The 12,353-nt window shown below is 41.3% G+C and overlaps 1 protein-coding gene across 1 annotated transcript in view; it reads right to left on the bottom strand.

Moving 5' to 3' along the window:
* Window positions 1-12,353, bottom strand: part of DNTT (DNA nucleotidylexotransferase) — a 136,617-nt gene that overhangs the window by 40,465 nt on the left and 83,799 nt on the right. Inside the window, exon 10 of the mRNA XM_044420036.1 lies at window positions 5,318-5,420. Coding sequence (XP_044275971.1) covers window positions 5,318-5,420 — 103 coding nt within the window. The remainder of the gene's footprint in view (window positions 1-5,317; window positions 5,421-12,353) is intronic.

Genomic DNA, 12,353 nt, shown 5'->3' with positions numbered 1-12,353 from the left:
GATATGGAAGATTAATGATAGAGAAGGTAGTCAAGAAAGCTTGATTTGGGATACAATGAAGGTAGTTGCAAGAGGGCTAAGCATTAAAGAAGCTTATAATTAAAGAAGTCAAAGAACCAAACATTTGGAAATTCTGGAAGGACAAAGACAAGAACTGGAGAAAAGGTCCATAGAAAATAGGAATATAAATATTTTAACAATAATTCAAGCTAAAAGAAAAGAATTGCAAAATATTGAAACTGAAAACATGTGGCTCTGGAGCTGCGGGTTGCTGACCCCTGCTCTATACTATTCTAATTGGTGCATTGAAATATTAGAATATTTCTACATTTGTTTCAGTGTGCATCTTTACATCTACAGCATTGTCAAGTGCACCCAACAGCAAAATCATTCCATAAGGTCCATGAAATGTATTTAAAATAATAATTATAAAAGATAATCTTGATAGCAAAGTGGCTTCTCTGTTTTGTTGATTCCCTTTTAAGTGAAGAAATTCTCTCTGTCTCTCTCTCTGTCTCTCTCTCTCTCTCTCATGCCTGTTCCTAGATCCACATATCCTCAGTGATGCCACATCACAGGGGATCATTGTGTTGACTTACTCCATTCATTTTCAACAGCTTTTAGTAGGATCCAGCAATACTAAACTTTCAAGCAAAAAAAAGTCATCCTTCCAAACTACTGAGCTTCTGGGAGGGGTAAGATTACTCATAGTTTGCAAATTAAATATTGCAGAACACTTTCTCCTAAAAAGCAGCTGAAAGAAAGTCAACACTGTGACCTTAGTGACATGCTTTGATGCATTTTCTGCTTTGAAGCACAAAGCAGGAAAGGAGTTAGTACTGAGACAGTCTTGCTGTCACAAGTATAAAAGGCGGGGTTTTTTTCCATTTATATAAAAATCAAAGGTTTATTTTATTTTATTTTATTTTTAGAAAAGACAGGAAGATTATAATTATTCTCCTCATTCTTTGCTGTATGATTTTCTTGACAGCCAATGTCTTCAGCCCTGATGTTTAGAAAAGGGGTTATGAGAATTGAAGCAGCACTGAGATCAGGTAGGGAAGCAAGTTTATGCATTACAAATCATCCTAGGACATTGTCCAAGAAAAAAACTGGCTTCAACTTTTCCTAGCTATAAGAACATTCTGATATGGTATAGTATGTCTTTCTGCCCATGGGTATTTTTAAATCTCAGTTTCACATTTTCATCAATGCATCTCTAAAATCAGAAAGGTTTTAGAACAGGTTTGCTGAAAGCACATTTATCAATATTTGTGTATCTACAGAATGTCCCAGAAACTAACCTGAAGTACAAATAAGCAAAACGCAAACTCACCAAAGTCCTCCAAATTCCATCTTGAAGCTTATTCTGACCTCAATCTGTACCAAATTGTGTTTCTTTCCTTTCACATAAAATCTTTTTCATATGCACATTTTTCAGTTTTAAATGTATGCAGTCCTTTCAAGTTGATTAAAGTATATTTCTTCAGAAATGTATAGATTGACTACAGATTGTATCTAATCCCATAGTCTGGAAAGTGCAAACTGGGTAAATATTAATCAAAAACAAGCTGAAACAAATATCTTATACCTCCCTACTTGGATCCCACATTTCTGATACACTTGCCATATCTTGTTCTACAATCTAAAAATTTCTCCCTTGCCCATATAATAGCAGCACATGAAGGTTTGGGGAAGAGTTTTGGGATATACCAATGCACTGTCCGATGGATTAGGGCCTGGTGGACAGACTATGGAAGTGGGTGGGGGTAACAAGATGGCGTTCAATGTGGATAAGTGCAAGGTCTTGCACTTGGGGCATAGGAATGGGTGTCATAAGTACAGGTTAGGGGACAGGTTATGGGAGGTGGTTGAAGCCCCACTGAAACAGAATGGTATACAGGAGTAGGCATCATGTTGCCCTTGCTACAGCTTTCCTGAAAAACTGGGAAAGAAACGTTCAGTGGTGTTTAGACTCACTTTTGCGAAGGGTTTTTTGAGGAGGGATCCTTAATAAACAAGATAATTTTGACCATTTTGGGGGTTCTATAGCTGTTCCAGATGCCCCCCTTTTTTGCTGCTGCTGCTGCTCCTCCTCCTCCTCCTTTTGGTGCCACAAGGGAAAGAGAGGTATAGCCCAAAGGGTGTTGGGGGGCATGGGGGAATGATCCCAGATCTCCCAAAGTTGCCCATTCCTGATCTAAAACTGTTTTATTGATGTAAATTTAATGGCCCAACTAGACTGGCCTTGCTGTGTTTCACCAGTACTGGAAAATACAAAAAATATTAAACATTATGTTTCTCAAATTGCAGAGACACAAGTTAATTAGATAACAAAGTTCCAGAAAGGAACAAGAGCCTGGATCAGGTGCACCTATAGACACTTTCTTCATTAGAAGATAAGTTTATACATGCATAAGATGAGAAATCTAACTGCTATATTGGTATTCCAGCTATAGATGGCACTATGTGCAAACTGAACCAGTCAGCTATGCCACTGTTGTAGACAGTTATGGGTTGGGTTGTGCTGTGAGGCATCCATTCTGACCTGGGTTTATCTTGGAAGTAGCTGGACTTCCAGCAGTGGAATTTAAACCCACATCTCCATCCATAGACCAGAAAATACAAAAATACAGTAACAAAAAATCTGCTCCAAAATTAATTGTCATTCTCTGAATTTAGGAAACACACAGACACACAACTGCAAGGGAGTAATAGGACCTTAGAAGCATACCTTAGAAAAGAGGAGTGGAGTTCTTGACAGAAAGAACAGGTGAGAAAGTCTTTTGAGAAATAAGGATGGATGAGGATTACATTGGCTTTTTCATGAGAATATATCTAAATTTTGATATTTCTTAATGAACAAGATGGAAAGAACTTGATATTTTAAGTATAAATGGGAGAAACAAAACTGACAGATCCAGGCTGAGGGGTTTGGGTACTTAGCTCTTAAAAGTCTAGGTTTTCACCCCTGCATGCAGCCAAGTTCTGAATTAGGGTTGCTACCTTTGTTATGTGACAGAATGCTCATTCTGAACAGGTACTCAGCAGGCAGGTACAATCATGGTCTACCTCATGCTGAGAAAAGTCTCAGCATTTGGCCAGAGCAGACAAAGAAAGATATTTTTCAGATCACTTTTTATAAAAGAACTTGTCAGCATTTGCAAATAGTCCAGAAATCAATCCTATGCGAAAAGGAGAGATGCTTCTATTAATCATGAAACAGAGGGGTGAATTTAACTACTATGAGTTTGAGATTATACATAACATTACTGTATGTTGCAGCAAATGCAGGAGCCCTGATTAAACATACAAAGCCAACAGTAAGTTATAAACTGGGCTCAATTAAGCCACATTCCACAATGAACCAGCTGTTCAAAGTATTAAACTCTGCAGCTTCCTGTCTCCTTTAAACTCCTTGAATATGTAAATATTATGCACAGAAACAGATTGGGAAAGCAGAAATTACTCTATGCTTCTCTCCACATGTTCAGCAAACACACGTTTCAAACATCTGGCAGAGCTGGCCCTACCATTAGGCAGAATGAGGTAACTATCTGAGTAAGTTGGTTTAAAGTCCAATGAAAGGGCAGCAAATTGCTAATTATTATTAAATAGCAGGGAAATGCAGTTGTGGAATTTTCTGCCATCATTTTGAATACTATGAGCTTGTAATGAGGAACAGTATTTGGTGTTCTGCCTTGGCTGACACTGGCATATGTCAAGAGAACTATGAGATCCTTGGAGGACAGGGATAATAGAAATGTATTTAAATAAATAAATCTGTACATTTTAAAACGATTAATCCATGCAGTATGGGAACAAATGGGACATTACTTTTATGAAAAAATTACTTATCAAGTAGCTAGTCACCTGTTAAATATGAATGTCATTTATAAGCTAGGCAGAATTCAAGAGCGATGGATCAACATCTTAAATCAATAAGCATTTGCTGATTTCAGTAAATAGAGATGGAGCAAAGACAAATAATTATTGAATAATAAAGCAATGATATTTGTTGTAAATGAGGCACAGATTTTTTCTGAAAAGTTCTAAATGAGTTTGATGTTCTGAATCTATCTATCCTATTTATAACAATTTCCCATAATTTATTTACCTGGAATTGTAAGATGTATAAATTGTACTGTGCTAACACCAAGTAAATTGCACTTTGCCTAGAACTTTAGTATCTGAATTTTATTATATCCTCCCAAGAAAGATACAACTGGTGTTGAGTCTGCATGCTTTGATGGCAAATTCAAATGCTTCTATTTATTCAGGCCTTTTAATTTAAAAAAAAGTAAAAATTCATTTTAGATTGCTACTTGTTTGCTGTTTCATGTCCCTTATTGATCCAATATTATTGTTGATACGTTTGTAATTTTAAACTACACTGTCCTGGGATCATATGCAGATGATAGTGCAATTTAGAAATGCGTAAAAGCAAATTTGTAAATAAAAAAACTAAGAGGCAAAAAATGGCCCTGGGGTACAGAAGAGAGACGAACCATGCAGACAGCACATGGATAGCTTTGCTTCACAAAGAGGCAGCTGTTGGGTAGCTTCCAAAGTGCCAAAATATGAGTGGCTATCCGGTAATTGTTACCATCGATGTCCCTTCCTTCTCCAGCGCTGGAACTCCAGGCACAGGGTTTTCTGCTTGGTTCCCATGCTGGTGCTGACCATGGCATTGCCCTACTCACTTTCAATATGTGCCTTCAGAACATCTCCAGAGACCCATTAGTGACCCAAGGCACATTCGCTGGAAATGCATGCTGCTGCAACGTCATTCATACCTGTGCTCATCCCATCTCCCTCAGGGACCACTATGGCTTGATTCCCACATAGCACCTCCCTGTTTTATATTTTCACTGTTTTTCATCCTTGCTCTTTTGATAGAGATGTGTAACTGATTTTTAGAAGAAAAGCTATTTCCTTGTTTCCTCATTCAGTATCCTGAGGCACGGTGCATGAAGCCATAGCAATCAGTGTTTGGGCACAGAGTGACACAATTAGATTTTGCTTAAAAATAAACCTCAGAGCCAGAATAGCCATGTATCAACCTGAAGAGGAGGGTCCCCTAGGAAACGAAACACCAATTAAATGTCTATGGCCAGGGAATAGCAAAAAACAGGCAGAAGAATGCAATTAGCGCCCCTCTCTATTTAGTGCCCCTCACAAATCAGCACAAGCCAACAAGTGTGGTTGAAAAATAACTTCTGGGGTGTTGTTTAGAGAAGATAAAGTATCCAATATCTACACATATTAATCAAGTAGGGAATGCTGAACATGGTGATCTTAGGATAATCTCTCCTACCTGCTTTTTCCAAAGGTCAATCACTAAGTGTAGCAGTTCTTCTTCTTGTCTTGATCCTGGTACAGTAATCAATATGTCTACATCATGGCCAATCTCCTTGCCCCTGTCAATTAAAAAAAACAAGACAAAGTAGAACTATATAACTTCCTCTAAGTCCTATTTTCAAAGATATTTTCCCTGGCATTATACAACAACAGCTTGTTGGATGAAATGATAGCAACATTTCTTAAAACAGAATCAAAATGAAATGTTTTATTTCTTTTGCAAAGTCTGTCACTGTTCTTTGTTAAGCAATAATTTAATGTGCTTGATGTATTTCATCTCCTATTCAAACTAGATCATACAGATCTTTTGGGCAATGTGTGATGCTTCTATTGTTAATCCTGGAAAACAAGGCATCTTCTGTGAAAGAACTCATCACCAAGATACAGATCTAAATGTGTTTTATTAATCTGAAGCAGTAACTTCTGATAAACTTGGCAGCATTGTCTCTATCTAAAATTCTGGCTTAAATTTTGATGGGCATTTTAATTACAGCAAAAAGTGTCTACTTCAGATAATTTTATGTTCTTTCTTTTCTACAAACATGAAATTGCCTTCAGTTCAAATAGTTTTTTCTATGTATAATAGAGGAATAATTAAGGTGATTTGGGTTTCAAGTATAACAATAGTTTTAATGGAACTTCTCAAAAGGGCTGAAAATTCTAACCACATTTATTTATATAGTTGTCAGTAGCCAGAAAAATGTTTTTCCTGTCCAGGCCAAAGAAACCATGATGGATCTGCAAAGGTAAGAATGCTGTACTTCTTCCCAGTAAATGTGAAGTCATGTCTTAATGATCCGTCTCCCTATTCCACAGTCCACGAGCCCTAGACACCAGTGGTCAGTGTCAGCTGACAAGAGCTGTGAAATGAGGGCCCAAGGAAGGAACCAACTTGGCTCAGAGCCCCAGTGTTTAAACATGGGAATTAAGGGATGAATATATATTTAACTGATTATATCATTCAGTCCCCCTAAATAACCCTCAAATAAATAATAACCCTGTGACTTACACTTGACTGTTTAATATTGAGGTCATGGTATTGATCATCTGGAAGAAGAATGAACTAATCAGTTCCACCCAACTAAAATGGTACCTTCTGATCTGGCCTTTTTATCATAGGCTTTCTCTTGCCTTCCAATACATTTACCTTAGCACCACTCAACTTCCAATAGATAACATTATTTTTTACCAAGGAACAATCATCAACTATGGTGCAAATTTGCAGTCTGCCAAATGGTGTGTTTTTTTTGGGGGGGGGGAGGGGGGATCATTTCCTGAAAGCTCTCTTTGGAAAATATAAGCCAAGGTATATTTTTCTGAATGTCAGTTAGGTTAACAGAGCATGAGATGTTGTGCAGATAGAAGTTTTCCTTCTGCCGCCCCACTGTCCCTTCAAAAGCAAGCACCTCCACACATTACATTAACCTACAGAGAAACAGTCTTGGAAAGACTCTTGTGTAAGACCCTGGAGAGTTGCTAGTAAGAGTTCACAGTACTGGATGCAAAGGGAGTCAGGAAAAGGCTTCTTAGAAACATAGAAGCTGCCAAAAACTGTATTAGTAATCTATTATTGCCTGCACCATGCATGGCAACCCTTTCTCAGCCTAAGGGCTGAATGCAGTTTTGGAAAAGCTCTCAGGGCCTGCGTTCTGCTGGGCCAGAGGCAAAGGATGTACCAAGTAGTACAATAATGCCAGATGCTACTGTTATGCACTAACACTTTAGAACCTGCACAATGTTGCAGAAAATCCAGGAAACAATAGGTGACTGGGGGAAAGGAGGTATAGTAAGAAGTGGAGCCCATGGCAATCTGGGGTCCCCAAGAATCTGAGATTCTCCTTGTCTACACAGATTGGGGCCTGTTCTTCAGGGCTTCAGAAAGGAGTAATTTTCCTTCGTACATTCACTGAGGATTGAACTTAGGACCATGTTCTGCCACTCAGTTATGGCCCTTCCCCACAGGGAGGTTACTTCAGACAAGATTTACAGTCCACTGCATTACCAGCAGAGCTGCTGAAGGGCACAAAGAAGACAACCTAGCTTGCCTCCCAGTCTTTTTGCCTCTGCATCCCTGTTCCACCCTTTCTTAACACTGGCCAGTCACTCAATCAACTTGAGTGGCTGCAATCAACTTGACCTCTGAATGAGCCTTCTTATCTGCTTCCTGGGTTCTCCATGATCTGCCCCAATGCTCCTTCCAGATCATGAAAGAATTTGCACGTTTAGCTTTTCAAGGATGTGGTCGCCCTGAACTGACAGGAGCAAAAGCAAAGCAAAGCAAAACAAACAAAAATACAACACAAAACAAAACAAAACGAGGCCATGTAATTGGAAGAATACAGAATGTAAGACAGTCTGTATTTCAGTAACTATGGCATTCTGCACATATTTTCACACTTTCCTAAGCTGACACATCCCTGAAGCAATGCTCCAAGAACTGAGCAAGTTCAATGAAAATGAAACAAGACCATGTGAACTAAGTAGATGGGGCTTTAAAGCTGCCACTTTACTGAGATTTCTGTTTCTAGATTCTTTCTGGGATTAAGATTGATTCCTTTATATTTGTTCTCCCCACCAACTCCAGGGGAAGGGGTGCTCTCTTCCTGCCTTTCTATATGTTCCATTATGTAACCAAAAGGTGGTGCTGTAGGATAGCCAAATGGTCTAAATGAGCAAGTTTTTCATAGCATCATTTCTAAATAATCCACACATTCCTCAATTTAAAAAAAAAAAAACCACAAAAATGGTTCCAAAGCACATAAAAGGCCCTGGAGGAGGAGGACATACTGTAAAGCACCAACATGAGTGAGGAGTCGTGAGCATACAAGTAAATACCTCATGTAGAAAAGTACTAGTGAGGTAACTAGTATGGTCGTGTCCAATGTTGGTCCTACTTAGAGTCGATCCAATGAAATAAATGGGACTTGAGTTGGAATGACATTGGACTCAACCATATGGTACAACTGTTCTGCATGTCTACTTGTTTAGAACTCATAGAATCCCTGGAAAAGACTGTCCTGTTGACCTAAGATTCCTGTTCTGGAAGGACCATGAATGAGACACTGACTGTAAACTTTAACACCGCTATTGTTCTATTAACTGTTGTTGCACTTGGGGTGGGACCATCTTGTGCTAAAAAGGGAGGAAGGGAGAGCAAAGGAGCTCAGGCTATGGGCATTTCTCACTGTCACCTCTGCAGGCATGGGGATTGACAGAGAGGAGCTAAAAGAAGGACACCTGGGACATGGGCACAGTATTTTAACCCACTTAATGGAGAAGATACGGAAAAACTTAAATTTAACTGGTGTTGGATCTGCCTGCATCCTTTAGATGAAGCATGAACAACCTTCCCTCACAAGGTTGTGCCCCTGACTGCCCAGCTGATGGCTTCACCTAAAATCCTCCCAGAACAGGGACAGAACAAGTCTAGTGGGAAGAGCTATTAGGATGTGAAATAGGCTGTGGGACACTATTGCTTTGCCAGGAACCAGTCCTTGAAATTTAATGCCACTCATTTTGTGGGCCACGCAGAATGTGTGTGGGCCATCCATTTTGTCAGGGACCCAAGGCAAGGAGGAGAAAGGTGCCCTGGCAAGCCCTGAAACTATAGAGAGATAGCAGGGTGGCAACATAAGAACCAGACCTTTGTCCCTGTCTTCCAAATGTTTTGGACCTCCATTAACACTTAGGCAGCAAATGACACCAGCAAATGACACCTGCCCCAAGCAGATCCAAAACCTTGTCCTGCACAATAAATTGCACCTTGGGAGAAGACCATGCCAAATTGAGTCCAGTAACCTCTAGTCTATACTTCAACGTATACTTTCATACTTCTAGCATCATACTTCAAAGACAAATCCCATCACTTAGTAACTCTACCACCTACAAGGGATGGTTCAGTGATGGGGCAGAAGCAAAGGTGGGGCATTATTTCATATGTGAATGTGGAGCCTACAAGGAACTCCCATCACAGTTGTACCAACTGTGTACCTCCTTGTACCAACCCTTCACAATACATAATGACTCTAAGGATATCATAAGCCCAGTCCTCCACAGGTGTGAGTGCAGGGTACAGGAGCTCATCAAAAAGATAGAAGAAAATGAACCCCACATCATGGGTAAACACAGAACATCCTCCATCCCCTAATATGGCAGTCTACAAAACTCTTGTCCCACCCTCTGCCTATACTACAAGATAAAGTTAATTTTCAGTGGAACTGACAAGGGGTTCCTACTGTTGGGCAAGGAACTAGACCAGATGCAAGAAATGGTACTCCAGAACAGGCAGTGGCACTGGACTACCTGCTCCAAGGGATGGATGGCTTGTGTGGTTCCTCCATCAGACATGAGCATGCTGCCACCAGATTAATGACAATGGCAAGCTGGTGGAGAAGACTGAACACCAGATTCTTAGTGTCCCCTACTTAGCCCCCACAGACCTTTAAGGGACTTTGGTGGGACTGGTTGTGGTCCTGGTTGCACGATATCAGTTGGCTGGCACATGTCATCAACAGAGTCCTGATTGTGCTGCCACTTCTGGTCATAACCTGCTGCAGAGTACAGTGCCTTCCCACTCTATTCAGCACATGTAAAGCACTCATGCCAAGCCGTAGAAACTGACAACTGTTCATGGAGATGCAGAAGCTTAACAATGTGGTCGAGTACACTCCTGAAGGCGAGTCTGGAAGATGCTAAATAAGCTTCCTAGACTTAAAGTGAAGGATTGTAGGACATATCTGGCCGGCCAATATTAAGACCAAGCAGGCTGGCCATGCCCCCAGAGATATCAGTGAAACTGGAGCCAAGTCTCATGGGCAGGGATTGAGAAATCTTTCACCAGGGCTCCAAGCCCATACTCCCAGATAGACTACTCCCAGGTATTTCCCACACTCTCAGGTAAGTGTGGGAACTACCTGGTTTCAAATAGACCAATCAGTATCTCCAGTGGGAATTCAAGCCAAAAAACCCCTGTCGGTGCTACCTGATAATCTAAGGCATGGGTCCTCAAACTACAGCCCAAGGGCCAGATCGGACCCGCCATGTCCATTCATCCGGCCCGCCATGCTCATTTGGACCTGCCACACACCTCGCCCCACAGGTGGGGAGGCAGCAGTTTGCTCAGAGAAATGATCTCCAAGCGAGCAAGTGCTGCGTCGTGCCCCAATCATGCCTCCCCTCGCCGCACACGCACGCCTCCCCACGCCTCCCCACGCCTCCCCTCACTGTGTGCCCTCCCCCGCCTCAGCACGTGTTCCCGCATGAACCACCCCCACCCCCTCCCCGGCCCACGTGCACCACCTTTCCGGCCCGCACCCAGCTCTGGCACCTTTCAACTGGTCCCCTGGTGGAAAAGTTTGAGGACCCTGATCTAGGGTATAAAAGGGGACTGTCAATTGCCCTTTGTTGACTGTCATGGGTCAGTTGCCCTTTGCTCTGATCCAACTTATTCTTGAGAATAAAGCCATTTTCTCTCTTCCTTTATCAAGTTTAATTGTGCTAACGTGCCATGACTGGACCACTTGTGTGCTATACATAGATTGGCCCATAGGAGTGAGTCCTAGTGAGATTTACTTTTGAGTATACATGAATAGAATTGTGCTTCATGTCACATTTATCATTCCACAATGACTTTATTCTGAAAGTGTGTTTTCCTAGGGATGTGGAAATCAAGCCAGAATCTATCTATTTATTTATTTTAATATTTTGTATCCCACCCTTTACAGCATCTCAGGGTGGTGATAACATAAATAAGTAAGACACAGCATCACAATAATATATAGAATCAACATTAAAGTAACATTTAAAATGCTGGGAAAATAAAAAGGTTAAAAATAATCTAGTTCTCTTGTGCTTACCAGACTTCTTTCCTGCATTCAGCCCTGGTTTGGAAAGGAGATTAGCCAAGATCAAGTCAAGGAATGTTCAGGATTGCCAGTAGCTTCTTTGCACGAAGTGTGTAATTCTTTGTACAAAGTACAGAAAGCCCACATGTCACATGCACAGAAGCAGAACTCTCTTTGTACAGGGAGAAGGTGGGTGGCATGCATGCAAGGTCCAAACATCCATGAAAATGCTCAGCACCAAGGTAGACTTAGGGCAGTCCAAAAACAGACTGGAGTCTGGGGACCTCAGCCAAGGAACTCTGTTGACTTCCCACCCCCAAACCAGATTCCTCACAGACCGCTATAGGACAGCATCACCACCACCATTCCTTAGCAGATTATGCTTTTTGAGAGCATGATCCAGTGCCCATGCTCTTGACATCTTTCTTTGTCCATCTGCTTGGGATCATCTACACACCAAGCCAAGAAAACAGTGCAACAGAATTTGTGTTGATAAACAAAGCCAGCCACAGTTCCACAGAACATTAAAAAAATAGCTACTTCAGTTACCATAACCTACAAGGGTACTTCTTTAGAACTCACAGAATCCCTGGAAAAGACTGTCCTGATAGATCCAGCATCCAAGAGGAACAAGGAATGAGGGCAGCTCATACCTCCACATGGTCCAGCCATGGTGATAGGTATACTTTCAGGTCCCCAGTAATCAAATGCTGCAGCACCAAGACAGTGCAAAAAGTCAGATGCAATGCTCTTTTTGACAGTTACTAGACCAGCTAGGAAAGACACAAATTCCTGGGCCTGGCCACGAAGTTAAGGGTATACTCAAATGGGTTGATTTGAGCATGGTTTGATCTAGTTCTGAATACCACAAGCCACACCATGCTTAATGCTAGACCCACTACCACAAATACACAAGCTTTTCAGTCCTGGGGCCCACATGTGACAATGGCTCAAAGACCAGGGGCAATACATGTGCACAGTCACAAAGCGCTGTGCATGCACTGTGTGTGCACATGTCTCAGCAGACTGCTCTTTCCTTCTGTTTACGATGGCAGGAAGAGAAGCATGTCTGAGAGGGTTTCTGGGAGGCTCCTTAGAGTACATGTCACAGGGCAAGTGAAGGGGGTAGGGAAATTCATGGCGTATGTT

The sequence above is a fragment of the Varanus komodoensis genome, unplaced genomic scaffold, assembly GCF_004798865.1.
Source record: "Varanus komodoensis strain SLA01 unplaced genomic scaffold, ASM479886v1 scaffold11, whole genome shotgun sequence".
Taxonomy (NCBI): Eukaryota; Metazoa; Chordata; class Lepidosauria; order Squamata; family Varanidae; genus Varanus; species Varanus komodoensis.
Note: the sequence above shows the minus strand (reverse complement) of the source record. Positions and strands in the feature narration are given on the sequence as shown.